Source organism: Mauremys mutica, chromosome 2 (genome assembly GCF_020497125.1).
Source record: "Mauremys mutica isolate MM-2020 ecotype Southern chromosome 2, ASM2049712v1, whole genome shotgun sequence".
NCBI lineage: Eukaryota > Metazoa > Chordata > Testudines > Geoemydidae > Mauremys > Mauremys mutica.
In genome coordinates this window covers 245,558,346-245,582,127 of record NC_059073.1, presented here as the reverse complement: position 1 = coordinate 245,582,127, position 23,782 = coordinate 245,558,346, and the positions used below count along the sequence as shown (strand labels likewise).

General features: G+C 39.8%; 1 protein-coding gene across 4 annotated transcripts in view; it reads left to right on the top strand.

The window, feature by feature from the left end:
• The window catches only part of NXPH1 (neurexophilin 1), a 178,755-nt gene extending 155,974 nt beyond the window's left edge, over positions 1-22,781 (top strand). For all 4 annotated transcript variants that reach the window (XM_045006187.1, XM_045006188.1, XM_045006186.1 and 1 more), the window contains one exon: positions 20,944-22,781. In XM_045006187.1, the coding sequence (XP_044862122.1) occupies positions 20,944-21,705 (762 nt within the window). In that variant the 3' untranslated portion in view covers positions 21,706-22,781. The remainder of the gene's footprint in view (positions 1-20,943) is intronic.
• Positions 22,782-23,782: the final 1,001 nt, after the last annotated feature.

The following is a 23,782-nucleotide window of genomic DNA, read 5'->3' as shown; positions in this document are numbered from 1 at the left end:
ACAGAAGGAATTCTTTTAAAGATTGATCTCACTGGTTGTCTGACTTGATTGGTTTCCCAGTAAAAGCTGGAAACCAGTTGGGATGCAGAAGATGCTTTCATGATGGAGGAATCACTTAAATGGGAAACTCAGTGCAAGGAACAGCTGATGATTGTACACTATTTTCCATCTATACAGTTGGCTCTTCTATTGTTCTTTCAGCACAAATACACCACCGTGTTGGCAATAAAGCCTGGCTGAATTTTCATATTGGCTGCAAACTTGATCATTCTCAACTGATCTTTAAAAAGGGCATTTGCTCTTCCCTTTATTTGATTTCCATCCGCAGTTATAAAATTAATCTCCCAACCCCCGGCTGCAATGAGCTGAATCAGTGAGAGTTCAGTTTCTATTTTGGCATAAAAAAACCACTTTTCCACAAAGTTACTAGGAGTTGAGTGCATTTATTTATTTATTTATTTTAAACAAAGCTCTTGTCATTTTGTGCATTTCTATTTTATCCATGTCATTTTGGTTCTTTTGTTTTATACTTCACATTTTTTCCACATCCTTTTTTCTTCCTTTCAAGCCTAGTTTATAGTCTTTGACAGGATTCTTTCTATGCTATCTGCCAAAACATCTGTTCCTTTCCTGAATAAAAGGCTTCCTTCTCCAGAAAGTGTCACATAGGTCCACAAAAACAGTAAACCTTTCTTTCTCAAGCCGACTTTGCCAATGTTAGACCAGTATTGAGAAGCTTTATACCCTTGTCTGTCTTGTCTCATTTTTCATTATAAGTAATTCAGGGAGTTTATTGGAAAAATGACTTTGCATCTTTTGAATTTCAACATACACATTCATTTTCAAGACCCAGTTTTAGATGTTTGTACTTTCTATTTTTAATCCTGGATTTGTTCCCTGCATTACTAATCAAAGCAGACTTTCTTAGTATTTTAAATATCCTTTGTATTGTGGAGTCTATGCCTAAAACTGATCCCAGATAAACAGACTTTTGTTTTATACTATCCATCTGTGTTGGTAGGACCACTTTTATATTGGAACTTTTATTGAGTAGCTTCTAATACAACTGCCTTAGTCACATCTTTTGGACTGATTTCTTGATGATGCTACAATTTTGCCTCTCGGGCAGCAAGAGTAGCACTTAGAGCAATGAGGTTTGCTCTTGGATTCCATCTGCGACTGACTAGTTGACCTGGGTCAAGTCATACAAACCTTCAGTACTGTGGTTTGCCCATCTACGAAATGGGAAGAAGACTAGTTTCCGCTCTAATAGTGACGTTGTGAGTTTGGTTTATGTTTATAAAATGCTTTGAGAATCTTAGGAAAATTTGCTCTATATGAGCAAAGTAGTAAAGTTTTCTCATCCCTCAGTATGGTGAATTCCATCTTCTCTAATAATTTATCATGCTATTTTTTAATTTAGCATGCAATTTAATACAATTTAAATATTTGTATTTCTTCAATATATTGAAAAAAATCCATCCTTTTCTTTTTGTTTTACACAGTAAAGGAAATGAGGACATTTTTATTTGGGTTGTTCTGTGGCCTGATTGGCTTGTAGCTTGAAATTTAGACTATTGCCTCTTGAATATATTGGTATTTATTCTATAAAGAGGTGGGGTTACAGGTGGGTTCATTTCAAGTTCCTGCAAATAACTAAGGCCTAATAATGCAAATAGTCTGGGGGTAGATGTCAGAAAGACTGTTCGCCTAAGAGTAGCTGCAGAGGTGTTTTAGGCTGTGCTGTAATTTTCTTCTGAAATTTTCAAGGTGTAAAATCCCACAAAATTAACTGATGAAAAATTCTGTGCAAACTCTGATTGAAAAAAAAAATCCCCAATTTCATCCACCTTATTTCTGGGAGAAGTGTGTCTCTATTCTGAGATGGGAAACAGTGGTACTGGGATTTCCCTGATGAACTTCACCAACTTATCAACCTGTAAGAGGGCAACCACAGTAGTTTCACTACATTCTCTCATATAATGTCAGGGCTTTCCTCTGTCCCCAGCAACAACTGGTAAAAACCACCTGCTTCTTGAGTAATTTTTGTTACTAATGGAGAAAAGTCCCAGTACAACCAGGAAGCAGGGGAGGAAAGATCCCAATACCGATGAGAATAGAGAAGTAATAATGTACATTTTAATATAATGTGATATTGACTGGGAGATTCAGAAACCATTGGGCAGATTTAGGTCTCGGCTACACCAGTAAATTATTTTAAATTAAACAGTAGAAAAGCAATGCTATCTTCCTTGTGGCTGGAGCTGCAATCTAAGCAGTCTTTACATGACCAAGCGGGGAAGTAACTCCCATTTTACCCTTCTATGTGGACAACTAACATCTATCCTATGAGGAATCCATAGACTTTTAGAAACATAGTAGCATGCTGTAAATTGTGGGACAATCGTAAGTAATCTGTCACAGGATCCTTTAGAATTTTTTGTTGGTTGGTGTATATGTATATTATGTGTACACACTGCAACAGAGTTGCTGCTGCACATGCCCTCTCATAACTGGATGTGGCATTCCAGCAGTTGTGTCTCAGTTTCTTTGGCCTATTCTGGCTATAGGGGTGGCCTGATCCTCTGGCCAAGACATCTTAAAGAGTCTGACCCTTTCTCCACAGGGCCACAGAGTTCTTTAACACGCCCAATAGAAATATAAAGACAACTGAATCTTCAGCCCCAATCAGGCTCAGCTGGCTGCCCCTCCTCCTCCTAGGTGAGCCTCAATTATAATGCAAAGACCTCTTATCTGTCCTCAGGTTCCTGTGCCTCACCTCACCACATAGTCTAAGGCTGGCCCAGTTCTCCACTTTTCCATGGTTTCAGGCAGGCCTTCATCCCTCAGCAGCTCCTGATTTTCCATCAGGCTTCAGGAACAAACTGTCTGCTTCCTGCCCTTCAAGACTTATTGGCCTTCTAATAGGCCCCTCCTCAGAGAGAGAGAGAGCTCACTACATCCTCTCCCCTGGATCTCCTCTCCCAACTGACCTTCTCTCTCCTTTTTAAGTCCATCCCCTCCCCTTTACCTGAGCATACCCTCCCTAGGTGCAATCAGTGAGGTTACTGGCATTCTCAGGCTCCCATTAAACCTTCTGATGCCTATGCTGGGGTTAGATGTCTCACACATACATGTATATAATGGAACATTATTTACTAATATATGAAAATACTAAAACCTGAACTATGTACCAGCTTCTGCTGGCCATTTGTGAGAGGACATCAATTTCCTAGTTCCTAAATTCTGGTTGATCTCTTATTATTACTTAAATTTGAGATAAGGGTAGACTATGTGCTCTGTAAGGCTAAGCAGTCAAAGCAGAGGGAATTTGAATTAACTTCTGAGGTCATGTAATTAGAGCCAGAGACATGTCTTTGAGAAGCAGTGGCTGTTTTACAATATCTTTGCAACATGAAGGAGTAATTGGATCAGATCGGGGAAACCATGGTTCAGAAAAACTGAAGTAAGGCATATTATAGATTTAAAATTAGTTGCATTTACTAAGATACCTAGATTTCTTTCTAGAAATGATGCAGTCAAGGAGGCAGTGGGGAAGAATAATTATGAAGGTCTTGTTGCAATCACTGTGTTATAAAATGAGGATATGCATTTGAATGCGAGGACTTTAACCTGGTGCTTGTATTTTATTCCTTTAACCTTCTATCTTCTGCTAAAATGGGAAAGATAAAGCATTTTAAATTGGTAAAATCTAGTAATGTCCAAGATAAGTCAAAGAGAATCAAAATAATCTTGATTCCATTTATTTGCCCTTTAAAGTCCATTTTTAGATCAAGGAATATTGGCAACTACAGGCAAAGTGGACTTTTGACCACTAGCAGATTATTTGCAGTGGAATATCTACAGAATTTTTCCACTGGATCTCAGGATATACATAGGCTAGAAGGAACAGGCGTCAGATTCCAAGGCCAGAAGGAACCATTGTAATCATCTGGTCTGACCTCCTATATAACACAGGCCATACAACTTCCCTGAAAAAATTCCTAGAGACTCTCTTTTAGAAAAACATCTAATCGTGATTTAAAAATTGTCAGTGATGGAGAATCCTCCTTGATCCTTAGTGAAGTGTTCCAGTGGCTAATTACTTGCACCATTAAAAATTTATGGCTTATTTGCATTCTGAATTAGTCTAGCTTCAATTTCCAGCCATTAGATCGTGATATACCTTTCTCTGCTATTAAATATTTGTTCCCTGTGTAGGTACTTTATAGACTGTATTCAAGTAACACCTTAACATTCTCTTTATTAAGTGTACACGTGCAGACTCAACCCTGCTGCGCCTGTTGCTGGTCTCTGTCAGGAATTAGCTCATCCAGCTTCTGGAGCACCCTCTGCAGGCCAGTGATTGATCCACCTTACTGTTATATCCTTGGGGGGAGCCGGTTTAGGAAGAAATCAGTTGAGGCCAGAGAGCTGACAGCTAACAAAACTACCATTTTATTTACAGAGACAGAGAGCTCACTCAGCCGGCTGAAGCTGGCTGAGCTAACCCATAATAATCTAACTCAGTTGCCATAGCAACAAAAACCATGACAACCAAATACACAACACTTACTGCTGGCCCCCATGCCACTCCCAGGACCCCTGGGGTGCTGCCCCTCTGGCAGAAACCCCTCAGTCTAGGGGCCTCCCCACCCAGGGGAACCCCCACCCCCTATCCCCACCTTGCCTCAGTGTAAGGCTACTGCCAGTCACCAACTAGCCCCTGTTCTCTGGGGCAGATTGCAGTTTATGCCACTCATCACTGGCAAGGGGGGTTTGGGCCTGCTATCTCTGACTAGCCTTGGGCTGTCCCCTACAACCACAGTACCTGTTTGGCCTTGTACTAGGCCACAGCCTGGGGGGTTTCCAGGCTGGGGCTCCCCAGCAACCTTGGCCTTCCCCCAGCCCTGCTCCACTCCCAGTACCTTGTCTCTAGCTCCCTGCAGCCAGGCCCATTTCCCTCTACAGCTAGAGAGAGACTGTTTGGACTCCTGGCTCGCAGCCTCTTATAGGGACCAGCTGGGCTCTGTTTGGGGTGTGGCTGCAGTTCTGCCTGCTTCCCCCAATCAGCCCAGTGGCTGCTTTCTCCTGCCACAACCCTTTCCTAGGGCTGTTTTAAGCCCCTCCTGGCAGGAGTGGGTGTCCACCCTGCTACATTAAGCTAAATATATTGGGCTCCTTGCATCTATCAATATAAAGAATCTTTTCTTATCCTTTAATAATTTTTGTGGCTCTTCTCTGAACCATCTCAAGTTTACCAATATCCTTCTTGAATTGTGGGCACCAGAACTGGACACAGTAGTCCAGCAACAGTTGCATCAGTGCCAGGTAAAATAACCTCTCTACTTTTACTCAAGACGCCCTGGTTATGCATCCCATGATCAGCTGATGGGTTTCCACCAACAGAGGTTCTATTCAATAGAAAACTAAAAACAAAAATGCCTAATTTTGTAGAAATTGATGTAACCGATAAAAATGACTTGACTATGTATAAAAAACCTGACAAACAAAACTGTTAAACAAAAGGTTTAATATGGCAGGGGGTCATGAGAACTTGAGCATTTGCAGCAACATGATCATGCCCGTATCTATGATGGAAAAACTTGGTCAAAAAAGGCAGAGGTCTCTCAAGAATTGGCTTCTAGGTCCTATGAGATTGTCACTGCTGAGAGACTGATGTACAGATGGAATAAGAGACACCTTCAACAAATCCCAGGCTGAAGGGAAGACAAGGAAACAAGACATGAGATAGGAAGAAGGAGGAGTTCAAGTCTTCGGAGATGGAAAAGCATGGGAGGTACTTAGAATCACAATGTAGAGACTGAAGCAATGACATGAAGATCCATGAAACTGAGCAGGCACCTCAAAGACTAATAGAAAATTGTTAGTGCATTATTAGGTTTCTTTACCTGTATATATACTGTTGTGTATTATGTTTCTTCGTGTTTTTTTGGAAAGGAGAGCTGTGAGGAAATCTTTTAAAGAGAGCCATACTTGGGAGTGGGCTCCACCTAGTCTGACAGAGCACAAGGCAATGCCATGATACAAAGAGTCTCACAGACAGCAGTCAGACTTCACGGATAGTCTAGGTCTTACATCTAATAATAAGCATCTCCCTCAGCTTTGTCTAAGTCTCCTTCATAAGAACCCACAAATATTACAGTTTACACTAGCTGAGGATCTGGTCTCACCTATTTAATTATAAAAAATGCCTATTTGCAATTTTAGGTTGGGCTCACCTGAATTGCAGGTCACTTAAAATAATCTTTGAATGAAATCATCACCTTAGACCTGTAATAATTTGACATCCCTCATCTTCAGGTCAGTTCACAAACAGGAAAAGCTCAGGCAGTAGCAGGGCAAATTTCCAACATGTGCTTCACCCATGAAATGATAATTCTTAATCTACTCTTGAATGGGTGGCAATCTCAGTGCCAGTTCTGTTCTTTCTCTCTCTAAACAGATTATCAGGAAGAGCATCCACTGGCAACTTGGTGTTTGTGATACAGAAAGTGTCTGTTAGGAAATGGACTATGATCACTAATTGAGTTCACATATACTACTACCCATCAGCCAATAGACCGTTGATCACTATTGACCTTTGCTGTATTTGAACTGGTAACCTAGAGCTAAGGGTCTCTAAATCATTATCAAACATCCATGCCACATCCTCCACTATGCAGTGTTGTTTTTAACCATACACTGTCAACAGGAATCGGCTCAGAAATGCCAGTGTTAATTAAAATCTTTGGTTGATATTTTCAGACTAGATGTGGATACAGCTGTCTTACTACAGGTGTCCAAGTCTGAAAAACTGGGTCTAGTCTTCCAAGACCTCCAGATGAGAATTCTGACTTGAAGCCAATGGCAGTTCCAGTCATCAAGGGATTATGGGATTAGGCTGTTTTACTGACAGTTCTCTCATCAGAAACAGAACTCGTGAATCTTGGCAGTTACAGTTCTTAGGAGGCTCAGTGAACATTTGTTGGTTTCAGTTTGTCTAAAGTTCCCACCTCCTAAGTGCCAGGAAAATCCCAAACAACTCAAGATTTGTCTTGTGTTGGGTTTTATTACAAAAGTTGTACATATCATTAACAACATAATGCTTTTGCCTCCGTGTGAAGTTTCAGGTTTCCATGTGAAACACAGAGAAGCAATTTTCTTTTAGTCATTCCTGAATATGATTGTATTGTTCTGGGCTCACAGTTTCCCTCCCTGACTTATATTGTTCTTAGATAAATACTGGCAGCTTTCAGGCTTTCATTTAATCATATATACCATTGTGATGGGTTTCTTATAGTTTCAAATATTGGTCTACCCTGAGCTCAACAGGTAAACAATCAGGATTTTGCTAGTAAAACTATGCAATAACATTCTTACAAAACACACACTTGGTAAATATGTGTTTTCTCTGACTGTACTTAACATTACCAGCCACCAGGTAGCATATTGTTGTGTGTAATCATAGTTAAATTGGTATTAACCTGGTGAAAACAGTTTCTTATGGATATGACAGTTGAGTGGGTAGGTTCATATCCCCAAGGTGTATGTGTGTGTATATACATTCACATACACACCCCTTGGGGATATGAACCTACCCCCTCAACTGTCATATCCATAAGAAACTGTTAACTGCTTAATGATGCTTAGATACATGTATACTTAACTTGTTCATTTACTGTATCAAAAAGCCACAGCTTTGCTTTGTTTCTTATAATAGATGGTTTGCACATACCAGATACTGTTTTTTAAGATCCAGTTTCTATCCATATTACCACTGATCAAGTTTATCTAAAATAATGAATTTGGTTTCGGTTTTGAGCCACTTTGCTTAGGAAGTTGAATACTTTGAAAAAGATTAATTTACAAGAAACCAAATAGCTTTGTTAAACTATATTATTCCAGAATTCTGAATCTTTTGTGTCTGTTGATAATGGGAGGTTGCGGCCCACGTTTTAAATTTCACAAGGGAAAGACACATGATCGGAAAAGTTTTTCGAAATGTTTGATTCTAGAAGTTTGAGACAAATATTCTCTTTAGAAATAGAGTTCCCTTCAATGCCCAGTGAATTCAACTGGAGTCTTTCCCTTGACTTAAGTGGGCACTGGACTTGACCCATACAGGTAAAAAAAATAAAAGCCAGAAATGGAAAAACTTTTTAAATTGACCTGCTTTAAAAATAGAAGATTAAGTTGGCGAACTCTGGGCTTAATCATGCTCACCTAACTCGTGTGATTATTTAAAAGTCAGTGAAGTTAGTTATGTGAGCAGGGTGAGCAAGATTTAGTCTTTTGTCTATATTTGTAGAAATCAAATTCAAGTTTGATTAATTACATGACAATCCAGTGGAAACCACGGGTGGAGGGGTTTGCAAATGGCACCCCCATGAGCAAGCAAGGCCCACTACACCCTGAAGGGATTGACTTTGAGGGAGGGCAAATGGTGTTGGCAACTACTGCTCTTGGCACGGCTCTCAGCAGGGGGAAAATCCCTGAAAACTGAAGTCAGAGATTCCCAGGGAGTGAGCTAAATCAGCAGCTTGTGGCTGCACTGACTGGTTTTCTGCTCTTTTTATTGCCACAACTTGCCTCTGGGCTGGCTTTGTGTCACCAAAAATATTTGTGGCCTTTTCAGTTCATTTAATCTGGTTTTATACCTCTGCCAAATAATTTAACAAACTTCTTTTCCATGAATGAACAAGACAGTGTGATCTATTGGGTAAAGCATTGGATTGGGAGTCAGGAGATCTGGGGTCTATGCCTCACTCTGCCACTGTCCCACTGTGTTACTTAGGGGAAGTCACTTTTAGGTTTGTCCTTCAACCCTTTCTCTGTCTTGTCTGTTTAGACTGTAGATGCCTTAGGGCAGACACTGTTTAATACTATGTATTTTGCAGTTACTAGCACAATAGGGTCCTGATCTCAGTTGGTGCCTCTAAGCTCTCACATAATATAAATAATAATATATACCATTTACTATGGATAATGAAGGAGACAATAGCAGCTTTCTTCCCACCAGGCAAAATGGAACTGCTAAGCATGGATATTTAAATGAAATGCTTTTATCAGCTCATTGAATGTTGTTTAGAAAATATATTGTAATGAAACTATAAGTCTTAGAGTGAGGTTTTTAGTATTTTTTCAAAGCTATGTTTTGTATCAGTGGTTGGCAGGTAACAAATGAAATTTTCTTGCTCAAGTTATTTTGTTTTCCATTGCTGCTCAGCCACAGAACTATAGCAGATAAGACCATAAAAAGATACTTTTTGCTTTTGAACAAATATAGGAATATATCAATAGATTATGGTCTTCATCCATTTTTGATGAGGTAACTTGAATGTTTATTCTCTTAAAGGCAATCAGCCAAAAAATCTGGCATCATTCACTGCTGTGGAATCCCCTGGGTATAAGTGGCTGCACAGCTGTAAGCCTAGACAGAATTTGCCCAAATGACTTCAATGCGGCCAAACCGGAGATGGTCAAAATGATTTGTGGTCAAATAAAAATCAATTTAAACCATTGCTCAGAACTCAAACATGAAGTTGTTTTTTTTGTTATTGTTCCAAAAATTCTATTTTCTCCTTCTTTTTCATTTGAGGACCCCTGCACTTCCTGGTTCCAGGTGGAACTGCTATTCCACAGGAAAGTATTTTCAGATCTTCCCGACATGCTCTAATCTCAGAGCCTTGTCTTGTGAGAATTCCAACTTAATTTTATGGATGCCTGTGGTTTTCTAAGGTTCAGCTAAGCCTCTAAATCCCACACATTTTGTGGGTTTCCCAATAAACCAAATATTGGCCTGCATGAAAAGGCCAAACAAATCCCAATTTGTTTTACACATATGAGTAGCCCCTGTGAAGTCTGGTTTGAATACCAGATTACCGTTCCCTTTCCCACTCTATTTTTCCTTCTTTCTAATAGAAAAAGTGAAGAGTGAAGACACCACAACTTTATTAGGACAGAAACAACATTTGTTGAAAAATATATGATCTTTCAGCCACCAGTCATTTGGAGGAAGCACCTAGGACTGGGGCACTCCTCTTTAATTTACTCCTCTGGACCAAGATTCCTTGGGCCACATTGTGTTCAGCTGCTTCATGTGTAAGAGCAGGGCTCAAGAAGTCTCCCCCTGTTGTTCTTCACAGCAGCTGAGAACAACTGAAGTAACCGCAGATCAGACATTTGGAAATCTGTAGAATTTAAAAGAGAAAATATGAAGAATTTATGAAACTTGTGCTCAGACTTTGATAAAATCTCATTCCCAGATTCTCTGGACACATGAGCTGTGCTTGGCACAAGTTTACAAGTATAAAATGACTGTGGTATTTGCCAACACAGACATTAAATAAACAGTATTTAACCCATTGCCAACCACTTGGGGATAACTTGAGAATGAAAAGCCCTGTATCAAATCTGTTATGTTGCAGTGACATAACCACTGACCTCCACACAGCAACCCTGACAATTATACTTACTGTCCAGTAGCTGGATATGCTGAGATAATGTTCATATATTTCTCCTTAAGTTTTTCCTTTCATTGGGAACAATTTTTCATAGAACAACCTCCTTCAACTTATGTGTCAATGCCCTAAGGCCTTTTTACTCATCTAGATTTAAATTAATGACCTCACTGATGGCACCAGCAATTGAACCATCGCTCTCAAGAGCCAAGAACCGCATATTGAATTTGATTAATACTGCTGGCTACTAATTTTCACTTTTAATTAGGTATGACACTATTGTAGGAAGAAAATACTGCAGTGCATAAAACAAATAGCATGCATCTACAGCAGCATTCTACTGTATGGCCCCTGACCTGTTTTATTTAGTTGGGCTGCTACTGAACATTCTTCCACAACATCCACTTAGACTGATAATGAGAAAAATACCATTAGCCTAAACATTTACCTGTTAAAGTTTAAGAATAATCTAATGTGAATAAGTACTTTGCCAGACAAATGTTATTAGATTACATGATGCATGTACGTGTATCTAATGACATTGGGTACTGTCCTTTATCTCTTTGATACATTTACTGGATGAGTGTCATGTGACAATAGTGAAGAATCACAGAAAGACCAACATTCTAACACAAGAGGTTGTATTATCCCTGAAGCTACTCATGTCTCTGCTTCACTGTAGAGGTTCTGCCCCTCTGCTGCTTGGCTTTTTGTTATGGCATTAAAGAAACAGCACTCACGTTCTTTCAGTGGAGTTTTGCTAGATTTTGACATCTACACAGCAACTGAGCAAGTAAAAAGCAAACATACTTAGAAAAGAAAAAATTGACCCTCCTCATTACTTCCTCAAGGATTGGAAGACTGTGCTAATAGTGTTCACAAGACAATGTTGCAAGAGTATTGTGTACACCCAAAGGCAGGGGTGGCAGGTTTGCAGAAATTTTGGTGATGCCCAGAAAGCCCAGAGCCTGCCCCCACAAACTCTGCCCTCCAAATTCAGCCCCCACCTGCCTAAGGCTGTGTGAGGGAGTTTGGGTAGGGGGAGGAGGTCTGGGGTGCAGGCCCTGGGCTGGGGCAGGGGAATAGGGTGCAGGAGAGGTGCAGGGTGCAGGCTCTGGGAGGGAGTTTGGGTGGGGGAGGGTGTGTGGAGTGCAGGCTCTGGGAGGGAGTTTGGGTGCTGGGTGCAGGCTCTGGGCTGGGGCTGGGGTGTTGGTGGAGGAGGAGGGTGAGGGGTGCAAGCTCTGGGAGGGTATTTGGGGGTGAGAAGGGGTGTGGGGTGGAAGTGCAGAAGGAAATTTGTGGGCCAGAGGGTGTGTGTGAGGAGGGGGTGTGGGTGCAGGCTCCGGAAGTGGATGAGGGGTTCGGTGCTTACCTGGGGCACCCCTTCTGGCAGCAGCTCCTGAGCGGGGCAGGCTGGGGGGTCACCATGTGCTGCTGTCCCCAGGCACCACCCCCACCACTTCCCATTGGCCACAGGGGCATTCGGGGCAGGAGCAGTGTGCAGCAGCACAGCCCCCCCACCCCCCACAGGCTGCAAGGATGTGCTGGCAGACACGTGGAACAAGCATGCTGGAAGCCGCTCAGCCCAGCTGAGCTGCTGGGTGGCGGCCGGAGCCCCTGGGCTGTTATAAATGGCCCAGAGGCGGCAGGCAGGGATGGGGTGGGAGAGAAGGTGGGAAACTTTGCTAGAGCCGGATCCCAGAGCCAGGAATATTCCTAGTGCCCGGACACTATGGGCCCATAGAACTCCCCGCCCATGCCCCAAGGGAGACATTTTGGAAAGCACATAGAATTGAACTTCATTGGAAGTTGGGCATACAACTGTCCTTTGTGCCTTTGGAATTGTACACATCTATACATCTATTTGTATACAATAGGTAACTGCAGATGAAAACAGATGATTATTTATAACAGGAATACATGTGCTGGCCATAGAGCTACCTCTTGTGTATGTGCCTGTTTTCATTTATGCGTGCCTATGATGGTTGCACAATTTAGGTGACTATTTTTTAAAATTTGGCTCTCAATATCCTTGACATGAAAATGACACATTCTATCAGCATTAGTGGCTACTGTAACCTTATCAAATAGCAGTTTTGTGCTACTTCATGCAACTATGAATAATCCACCTATCAAGCGGATTAGTTATATGAATATTCTAATACTTCTCTACAAAAAATATGGTGCAGTAATAGACTACTCACATTGACTCACAAACAGCAGTAATGGACTACTCACGTTGATATTAATATGGGAGCTTTTTAATTTTATTGATTAATGGAAAAGTTTAACAATGAAGAATTTTCAGCTGGATGTGGGTAATTAGTAATATGTTACTAGAGGACAATGTTTTGCACTTTAGAATACTGTCACCTGCTCAGGTCAGACAGCACAGAACTGCTATTTTCTTGATAGCCGTAGAGTCTTTTTCACCTTGTTCAGCCTACCGATGTGGTTATTCACTTGTTTGAAAAAGATCATCTTCTTGAACACAGTATATATATACACACACACACACACACACACACATATATACACACCGTGTTCAAGAAGATATATAATCAGACTTCAGTGCAGATTTTTATTAAAATATTGCTCTGTGGCCTTTCAGCTATATTCTAATTTTATTTAATATTTCTTTCTGCATGTATGCAGAAAATGGCAAGCCAATATTAATAAAAGAGGGCTTACAGGAGTGAGGAATGAGAGCAATAGATCCTTGACAAAAGTTATTTACCTAGCTAGAGTTTCATTTGAAAGTTAACAGAACTCTGTGATGCTTGTATAAAGCAGTGGTTTTAAAACTCTGTTAGACATTTTAACCCACTTTAATTTATTCCATGAAAATTTAATCCCCTGCTGAATGGAGCTGGTATGAATTTTCAAAAGTCATAATCCACTGAAGTGAAAAATCTTTAATGATGACATAGGCACCAGGCTTCAAGGGTTTAGTTTAAATTCTTTCTAAAAATGTAAAACAGAGGGCAAGAGTTAATAGGATATTTCATACAGTTACATTTCAATCCTCCTCCAAATCTTTATAAATTCACTTGCACCTCAGCCATTAGAACCATTCTGGCTGAATTTCTCACACTTCTAAGGCAAAAATGAAGAGCTATAAAATCATAATGTGAGGAAGTACTCTATGTATTGTAACTCAGTTTTCTTTCAGCTTACAGACTATTATATTGCACATGATGGCATAATGTCTTCTAAACTGAAAGAGAAATGACATGGTTTACAAGCCAAACAGCATACATTCTGACATAATTATTTTATCATGCAAGAAAATGAAAACAAACTACACAACATCAGACACTTTTCTAGCTCTTCTGCTGCTGTGGGAATTTTGCCATTGAATTTAGTGGGGACGATTTGTCCCTTAAATTGAAAAGTTATTAATGCTCTCTGTAAAATTGTTCCATAAAAACAATTGTAAACATATTTGTACTTAATCAGTTATTTTTTTATTATATTATAGGACATTATACCTGTAATAGTCACTTGGGGCCATATTTTAAAAGATCTTTAGGGACCTGGATATTAAGGGTGGAAATAACTTCTTTACATGACCATCTGCATTAATACTATATGTCAGATTTTTTGATGAAAACCAAAATTTTCTGCACAAAGCAGACATGGTCTGCAAAAAAATTTGTTCCATCAAAAATCCAATTTTCTATAGGAAAACAGTTTTAATGGAAACAATTTTGACTGGTCCTGCCCAAGATATCTCTGACCCTGTCAGCAATGCTCAGACAGTATTTTCACTAGTATGGATGACTGCACATTTCCAGTGTGTAGTAGTTGGCATGGAGGGCATTCCTCAGCCTTAGGTCTCAGAGTATTTTTATTGTCATATTATCTTTTATTACCTAAGTATAATTTTTTATGCTGTAATATCAATTTCCCCTCATTCCTGTGTTTTCTTCTCATGACACATCAAGGCAGAGAAATGTCCTGGTTCTCTTCCAAGCCCTTTTCTTTTCTAACCTCTTGGTTATTTACTTAAGAACTATGAAACAACTTGTAGAGCCAGATCCTCAGCTGGTATAAATGGAGCTATGCCATTAATTAATCCAAATAAGGATCTGGGTCTTAGAGTTTAGACACCTTCTGCAACATTGTTTCTTAGGGATCATATTGATCAGTGTTGATATGAGAAGAACAAGAAATGTGCCCTTTGTTTTGTTTCCCAGGAATGTGCAGTGACATCAACAGCAGAGGATGTTCTAGTGGATTCAGTTGAACATGTGCATTGAGAACTGGAACCTCAGCATGGTGTAACTAACTAGTTTCTCCTGCAGTGTGCCATTAAATTGAAACTGTTCTTGGCGGAATCATCTTCCTTGTTTATGGATAAGTAATGTGCGTAGTCTCATGCAGCTACTTGACTGAATATTATCAGAAGATGGGGAATGGGATGCTTAATGGATGCCCCTGCTCACTTATGGCATTAGAAAAATTCAGTCAAAAATACTCTCTGAGATTGCATATTTTGATAATGTACAGTCAACACATGCACCTCCAGCCATCTGGTCATGTAGCAAGAAAGGCTTATAAATAAAAAGATAGGACTCTTTATGTGAAATATTAATCAGCAGGACCTTTTGTTTAAATGTGTTTTTCCTCTGCTTTAAAAATATGAATTTGTAATGCATCACAAGGCCTCTTCTGTATTTCACTCCATCTATTATAATCATCTCTCTATCAAATTCTAATGTCAATTTCTTTGTTTAAATTATAATTTGGAATACCATTGGTATTAGTTTGTGTGCCAACCACTCACTGTGTAATATATATTCATAGTAACAATAGTATGCAGCACTTTCTCTTACCCAGTAGTATTCTCTTACCCTATACTACTCATATGGCTCTAGGTTGAGCCACTACTACTAAGCTGATCAAAGTACAACAGAGTCCTAAATCTTCAGATCTTCCCATCAACCAATAAACAAACAATAATGTTTATGGGTGGACATTGGATCTAGGTGAGAATTCTGAGTGCTTGTATCTCGTCATTCGAGCGCCATTTAGACCTATGTTGTGTTCACATTCCTGTACTGGCAAAGTACCTGAGGCATCTGGCCAAGGAGTCAGAATTCTGTGTTGCTCGACACAGTGAATATGCAAACACTGAGGTGACAAATTCCTACTACAGTATGCCAGCCAAAATTAACTTGGGTTTTTTTGATTAGTTATTTACCTGAAGAGAGAAATTTCCTACCTTGAGTATTAGATTGTTTGTTTACAGTTCCATTTGCCCTCAAGTATTCATACACTCAGAGGAATAAATACATAATTTCTAAACCAATACTGTAATTATATATAATGAACTGTAATAGATCTACAGTATAATGAAAGACTAAGAAATCAAGAGTCATTTTGCACCACTTGGATTTTTTAAAAAATGTATCTGATCTCAAGCATCCAGGTTTGGCCTACAGTAGGCAATAGGCTCATGTGCATGAGGGATGTCTTTAAATTGAACCCCAAAGGCTTTGAGGTAAATGAGTTACCCTCCCTTAAGGAGTCTTAAGTGAGACAATAATACTCATGAAAAACACATCTAATGAAGTTAATGTCTAATCAGTGACATCTAATGTCACTGTGAAAATGTCTTCAGTCTCTAAAAGGATCAGATAAAGACTGGAGTGTTTTGTTGAAACTCAGTGAAACTGGACATACAAATCAATTCCATAGTCATGAAAATATACGTTGTCTCCATATTATAAACTTTGTATATTATTTTCACTGAGAGCACTGTCCAAAATTACAAAAAAATATATTGAACAGCAATTTGTCATTATTCATGGGAAAAGAGTGACCAGATGATAGTGTGATTTCTGATACCAAGAGGGTCTAGTGACTCTATCTAGAGGAAATATGCATTCTCCACCTAGCAGGCCTGAATCAAGGCCCATTGTACTCATTGTGAGTCTTTCAGTGACCTCAGTGGGCTTTGATCAGGCCCCCAAATGTCTTCTACTCTTTGTTGTAGTTCCCTTCTGAACACCTGAAACCCCCCACAATTGTAATCATTTAAAAATTTCTGGAAGCATTTCTTTGTTGAAGAAAAAATCGGATCTTTACTTCATTAATGACATGCATTGTAGCAGGTATACCTGTCAGCATTTCATACTTTACCTATTACTATTTGTATTATGGTTGTGCCTGAAGCTCCCAATGAAAATCAGAGCTCCTTTGTGCTAGGCACTATATAAACCTATCGTAAGAGACAGTCCAAAGAGCTTCTGGTGATAGAAACTTAAATCATAGTACAGATTTTGGAAATGTTGTGTATAGTACAACCCAAATAAATCTTGACACTTACTGTGATGTTGATGTAGGCCCAATGCTAATTATAGGGAATACTACAAATCCCCCATCCTGCAAAAACTTACCCAAGTAACTTTCCAAGTGAGAGGTGTCCCACTGAACTCTACTGCAGTATGGGAAACAATCCAGTGCAGAACATATCAAGAATTAAATGGTACCTGATATATATTCAGTGAGATGTGGGGAAGAGAAAGCAAAATGGATGGTATAGTACATGTATTTTTGAACTGTATGTACATGCTCTAGGGATGAAGACATATTCACAACAAATTGAAATACTTAATTTTTTTTGCATTTTATTGAGTATTGGAAATTGGTCCTGTTTTCATGATATTTTTAAGCTAAAATGGGACCATTTTCAAGTGCAATAGTTTTCACTCAGGAAACATGTAAAATGTCATAGGTTTGGATGTTTTCTTACAATTATATTACAGTTTTTGTGATGGTTTTGAGATGGCTGGGTAGATGTGAACACAGATATAACAAAATCATAAAATAAATCCTGCTTTTCCACATGGCTGTATTAGCCAAACTATGTACTACATGATATGCACATCTGGGGGGAATATATGTATAGTCACAACACAACACAGTAGTAGTATGGGAAAAAGCTATAGGGTTGAAAACAAGATACTATCATTTTGCAAATAATACTACTTTGATGAGCAATGAATTGTATTGTTAGCCCTTTTGGGTGCTCTTGTACTGTTTAGTCAGACTCTTTGCTCAGATGCCTGACAAAGGAGGGCAGGAGCAGGTCTTTAATCATGAATGCGGCCAGTTACCCAAATAGAAAATCACAAACAGAGGTCTCAGGGCCAACTGCGTGACTAGAAGCTCTTAAACTATTACAAAATCGATGAGGGTAACAATCAATTGCGTTTGTTAGGTCAGATATGAAACAATGTGTCTTGCTTGGGATCTGAAACTTCCATTTAAACTGGAGATATACTAGCTTTTAAAACACTCATGATTTGTAGCCGACAGCAAGTATTTCAGAAATATCCACTTCTTCTCCAGGGTGCTTGGTTTTATGTGGTCTAAAAAAATGGCTTTTCTTTAAAATGAGCTTTATGGTGTTACATCCTGTTATGTGGGAATTTGCTGTTTAATCCTTTGAAATGTAACTCACTGGAACACAAATGTTTTTTAAAAAAAGGAAGGAGAAGAAAAAGCAAGCTGCGAGGAGAGTAAAATATGACAATAAGCAATTTATTTCCTACCTTCAGATTGCAGGCACACTAAATCTGCTAGTTAACTGCTTAGATTCAGACTGGCACATTTCTTCTTTTAACCACATTTCTCCTACTTTGCTCTCACTCCTCATAAGCCTCTGCAAAATTATGTTCTAAGTCTCTCTCCCCATGATATCTTCATTGCTGCTTCATTAACCAGTGCTCCATCAGAGCATTTCATTACAGCCTCTCTCCTTGCTCACTGCGTTGATGCTAAGACACAGATACAAACCACCTATCAACTGCTAGGTGGTATTTATCCTTCCTGCCATTCAAAAGATGGAAAAATCATCCAAGGGATAAATCCTAAATAAAGAGCACATTCTGTTTATTTCTTCTCTTGGCCCTGTCCCCACCCCAACTTGAAAGGCATTGGTGCTATTCTGCTAATACGCTGACTGACTTATTTTTTTTTAAAAGGCTGTCATCATACCTGTCATCCCTTCACGATGTTAAGTATTCCATGTACCATGTCTGGGAGGGGGCGCAACTACCCTGGAAAGAGAAATCTGGTCAGCAACACAGTTCAATTCCATGTTCATCAGGACATGGAAATATCTTTGTTATAGTCGCTGCCTTTCTTTACAAATATCTCTAGATTGCACCAGCAAGAAGGCTTCACGCTGTACGTGTTATCTTGTTTCCACTGAGTTTCAGGGAGTGGGGATATGTCCAGTTCATTTTGATAAAGGGAGGAGGCATTTATAAAAGCAAACAGAATAATGGGATGGCTCTTAAAACAGCCATATGATGAAATTACCAGCCAGGGCTGCTGTGATGCTCATTGTAGCCAGGCAAAGGAGATAAGAGCAGTGACAGTCCACTTACAAACCAAGACTGGTCAGCTTACCCTTCAGAAAGTATGACAATGTGTACTTTATTTTCAAAGCTAGGATGGAAAAATGAACATGGCTAGCTTAGGTCTTTTTGCTCTAGTGCTGACAGATGTGAAAAATTGGCCCTGACGTTTTTAGATTCCTCAGGATTTCAGGACAAGGGTTTCATGATTTTTTAAAACTTTGATCTGTATTTTTGGACTGTTCATTTCACTTAGATAGTCTCACTTTTGTAATCTTCACTTTAGGAGTCAAACACTCACTTGGATTTCTGTGTTGTATAATTCACTTGTGAATTATGGCTCAGGCTGCACGGTGGTGCAGGGATATCAGGCACCCCCTCTGCAGAGCCATTGCATCCACTTTTCAGATAGGTCTTGGGCAGAGCCTTGGCTTTGCTCCTTCTCAGTGTGTTGTGTGGCACAGCTGTACCACTGCCTTTGGGAGCATACGTTATGCTGGGTATAGAGCCAGCACAGCATACTCCTTCTCTGTAGAAGCAGGGGGACCAGGAGGGGAATGTGACTGCTCAAGTCAGTCCAGGGATAGCACAGCAATATGCTGCCTGACATTAAAGCAGGGCTCATGGAAAAGCCGTGATCAAGCCCTTTATTATTCTCTATTATTTAAATTGTAGTATTGCCGAGAAGCCCCAATTAGTCATAGCGTTTTAAGGCCAGAAAGGACCACCAGATCATGTAGTCTGACCTCCTGTCTATCACAGGCCATCACCACCACCCAGCACCCACACACTAAACCCAACAACTGAAATTAGACGAAAGTGTTACAGCCCACAAGAGACTAGACGGTTATGTGCAACATGCAGAGAATAGAAGGGACCAAGGCACCCCAGTGCTTGATTCCCTGCAATTACAGGCAAATGATAAAGTGCCGTATACCCAGATAATCCTGGCAAGTGACCCGCACCCACACACTGGAGAAAAGGCAGTCCCCCCGCCCCCAAGTCACTGCCAATCTGACATGCCTTCCTGACCCCACATATGGCGATCAGTTAGACGTTGCGCATGCAAACAAGAACTAGCCAGCCAAGCCTCTGAGACAGAGAATGCTCAGTGCCACCTCAGAGCACTGGCCCTCGCTGTCCAATGTCCCATCTCCATCCATGGCCATCCCTGATGCTTCAGGGGAAGGTGATAAAAAAGGCTCAGAACAAATGTGTGAGGGGAATCCTTTCTTAACTCCAGAAGATAGATGGCTGAAAACCTGAAGTGTGAGCTTTAGGAACATAAGATATAAATCAGAAGTGAGCCCCAGGGTTCCAGCCCATCACCAGCATCAGGATCAGAGACCCCAAATGTGCTAGGTACTGAATAAACACGTAAGGATTATTCAGACAAGGGGCATTTGCAGTGGAAGAACTGCATTTATACAGGTGCAGACTTCTAATGCACATTAATACAGTAGGAGGTTGCAGCAGCATAGATACATTGTTATTACTCCTTCAATGCGATAACCACCCCAGTAAAGTGAGAGCCATGGCATGGTAAGAAACAGTATCTTCCTTAAAGAGTATGTAAATTCAATTCAAGCCAAGGCACAACCAGTGAATGTGACAAACCAAAGGGAAAAGTGGGGGAAGGAGGGAGCATGTGGGTATTGAAAATAAGATCACATGCTTACAAACACTTGCTACTGCACACGCTCACTATTGCACAACGTGGTTGTGATGGTTCAACAGCATCTTAATTTCTTTTTTAAATCAGAAAAATCAGCTATCCCCAACTGGCACACAGAAACAACCATTGGTTGTTGGACTGCTTGCTGACTTCACATTAGAAGTAGGTTTTGAGCTGGAATTTGATGGGGCCTTATGGATTAATTCAGAAGGGCATTGTATGTGTTAAAGAGAAATAGATTATGACCCTTTGGAAAGACAACACAAATTATCTTTCTGTTCTGTTTTACTTTGAGTATAGAGTATATACTTCAGCTCATCTTTAAAACTAATTTTAACTCTGTTTAATTCTGAACTCCAAGCTCTTTGGCCTCAGGTGGGAACAATGGGTTTTGTAGGTACCTATCTCAATCTGATCTTTTTTTTTCCCCCAGGTCACATGTGCAAATTTAACAAATGGCGGCAAATCAGAACTTCTAAAATCAGGCAGCTCCAAATCCACACTAAAGCACATATGGACAGAAAGCAGCAAAGACTTGTCCATCAGCCGACTGCTATCACAGACTTTTCATGGCAAAGAAAATGATACAGATTTGGACCTGCGATATGATGCCCCAGAAACATATTCTGAGCAAGATCTCTGGGATTGGCTGAGGAACTCCACAGATCTTCAAGAGCCTCGACCCAGAGCAAAGAGACGGCCCATTGTCAAGACTGGGAAATTTAAGAAAATGTTTGGCTGGGGCGACTTTCATTCGAACATCAAAACTGTGAAGTTAAACCTTTTAATAACTGGGAAAATTGTTGATCATGGCAATGGGACGTTTAGCGTTTATTTCAGGCACAATTCAACTGGCCAAGGGAATGTATCTGTGAGCCTGGTGCCCCCAACCAAAATAGTGGAATTTGACTTGGCACAACAAACAGTGATTGATGCCAAAGATTCCAAGTCCTTTAACTGTCGCATCGAATATGAAAAGGTTGACAAGGCCACCAAGAACACACTCTGCAACTATGACCCTTCAAAAACATGTTATCAGGAGCAGACCCAAAGTCACGTGTCATGGCTCTGCTCCAAGCCCTTTAAAGTAATCTGTATTTACATTTCCTTTTATAGTACAGATTATAAACTAGTACAGAAGGTGTGTCCTGATTACAACTACCACAGTGACACGCCCTACTTCCCTTCAGGTTGAGAATGAATGTATGTCTGAGACTGAAGCCTGAGGAATAAAAGAGGTCATATGACAGGGCTGTTACCTCAAAGAAGAAGGCCACCCCTATTGCCTGGAATGTGTCTACACTCTGCTGCTGCTGTCAAATGGCTGCAAATATGTTAGTGGAAAACAATCTAATGTAATTTCTGCCCAGTCAGCTCCATGTATAAGTCTAGTTGTAAATCACTATGGATTCGAAATAAAACCACACAGACACGCACTTTTTTCAGCTCACACATATTAAGATTCCTGTTAACAGGGCTTTCTTTGTCTGATACATAATGTTTCAGGATAACCTATCATCAAGCCAAAAGGATTAACTAGACAGAGAATGGTTTCTAACACAAACTGTTATGGAAATCTCCTTTAAAGTCTTGAATACATGCCAATCAATAAATTCCCACTCATGCATTCTACTGCTTAGACTAGCTGTACTGGTAAATAATACTATAGGAGTAAATGCTTGTTAAAATGGGGAAAAATGTGTGTCTAGAGTTCAGTATTCCTTATTATATGAACACAGCAAAGCATAGTGACTTTTTTTCCAGCATACAGTAGGCACATTCAAGGTGGCATTAGGTGGCTCTTTTTCTGTGGAGGGAGCCTATTACTAGTAAAGATGAGCAGACATTTGGAATTTACATGTGGGCAGACGTTATGGTTTCATATTTCTTCACTGAACATTTAAATTGGCAGAGTTGAGACCAGCTGAGCTACTTAAAAACTCTCCAACTGTTCTGCAAGAAGGAAAATGCCTGATAGACAACATGTAAGTTATAAGTGGCTGTCTTATCTTTATTACAAATATTGTAACAAATTCAATATCCTAGTCTTCATTTGTATGAATGGTTTGTATTGTACATAGTTTAACCAGTGTTATATGAGCTGCTTATCAATATTAACTTGTAATTGTCTCTCTGCTTGTTATTGGTTAAAAACAATCAAGGAAATGAGGAATCCATTTTATCAATGTAGCTGTAAACTCCATTAAAAAGACAGAATTATGTACAAAGCATTTATTCAGCTAAAGTATTGTTGAGAGCTATACATATAAACATTACAGTCTGTCTGTATTTAGATATTTTATTTCCAGACAAAAAATGAACTGTACATAAAAATAAAATACTTAAAGTTGAGTTTCAATATGTACTGTGTAGATGATGGTTTAAATGGTCCAACAGGAAGACTATGCTCAAATTCCATCATAGTTTTCAATCTCGCATCTTCAAATTTGTGCAGAATTATCCCAAGCTGTAGCACGCAGTCCGATCTCAATGTCGTCACAGGGCCTTGTTGACTTCAGTGGGAGTCATCCCTCAAAGAACAATTTGCAGGAGCAGGGTCTAAATTATTATTAGTCATAAATGAAAGCAATTTACCAATTTAAAAATGGGAAAAGTTGTTCTCTCTGTGTGTGCACAAGTCTGCCTTTGCCTTAATTATAACGTAGAGTAGGCACAGACCTCCTTGTATGTAGTGGAAGAGTTTTATTCCTCTAATAGGAAAGCAGTTGATTATACATCATTTTTGTGTATAGTGGCACACTTTGCCCCCAGCTTCCAGCTATCCAACCACAATAACTTCACTGGTATGTTTACACCTAATTGAAGGCTGCATTGAAAGGATCTCAGATTCCCTTTCATTTCTCGTACGATTAACATTTGTGCCCACCCACACATGAATTTTATCCTTCGCTCCTAGATGGCTGCCAAATCTGTGCTGAGAAAAGTCTATGTAGGAAACAAAGAGAAGCCTTTCCAAAGCCCAGATATGCACTTCTCTAATGCTCTGGAGATTCAAAGGTCCAAGAAGTGAGAAATCAGAGACCACTTCCAATCCCATGTTGAATTGCCTGGGACTGAAATCAAGATCCTAGATTAATCTTTTGTCACCTTAGCCCTCTTACTAAAGAATAGTTTGAAAATGAAACAAATGAATAAAACTCATGACAAATGTTTACACCATTGACTATAAGTGAAGGAGAAGCTTCCACAGTATCAAGTCATTAACTCCTTGGAAACAATATGATAATGGAAATTATTTCTTCATAATACGA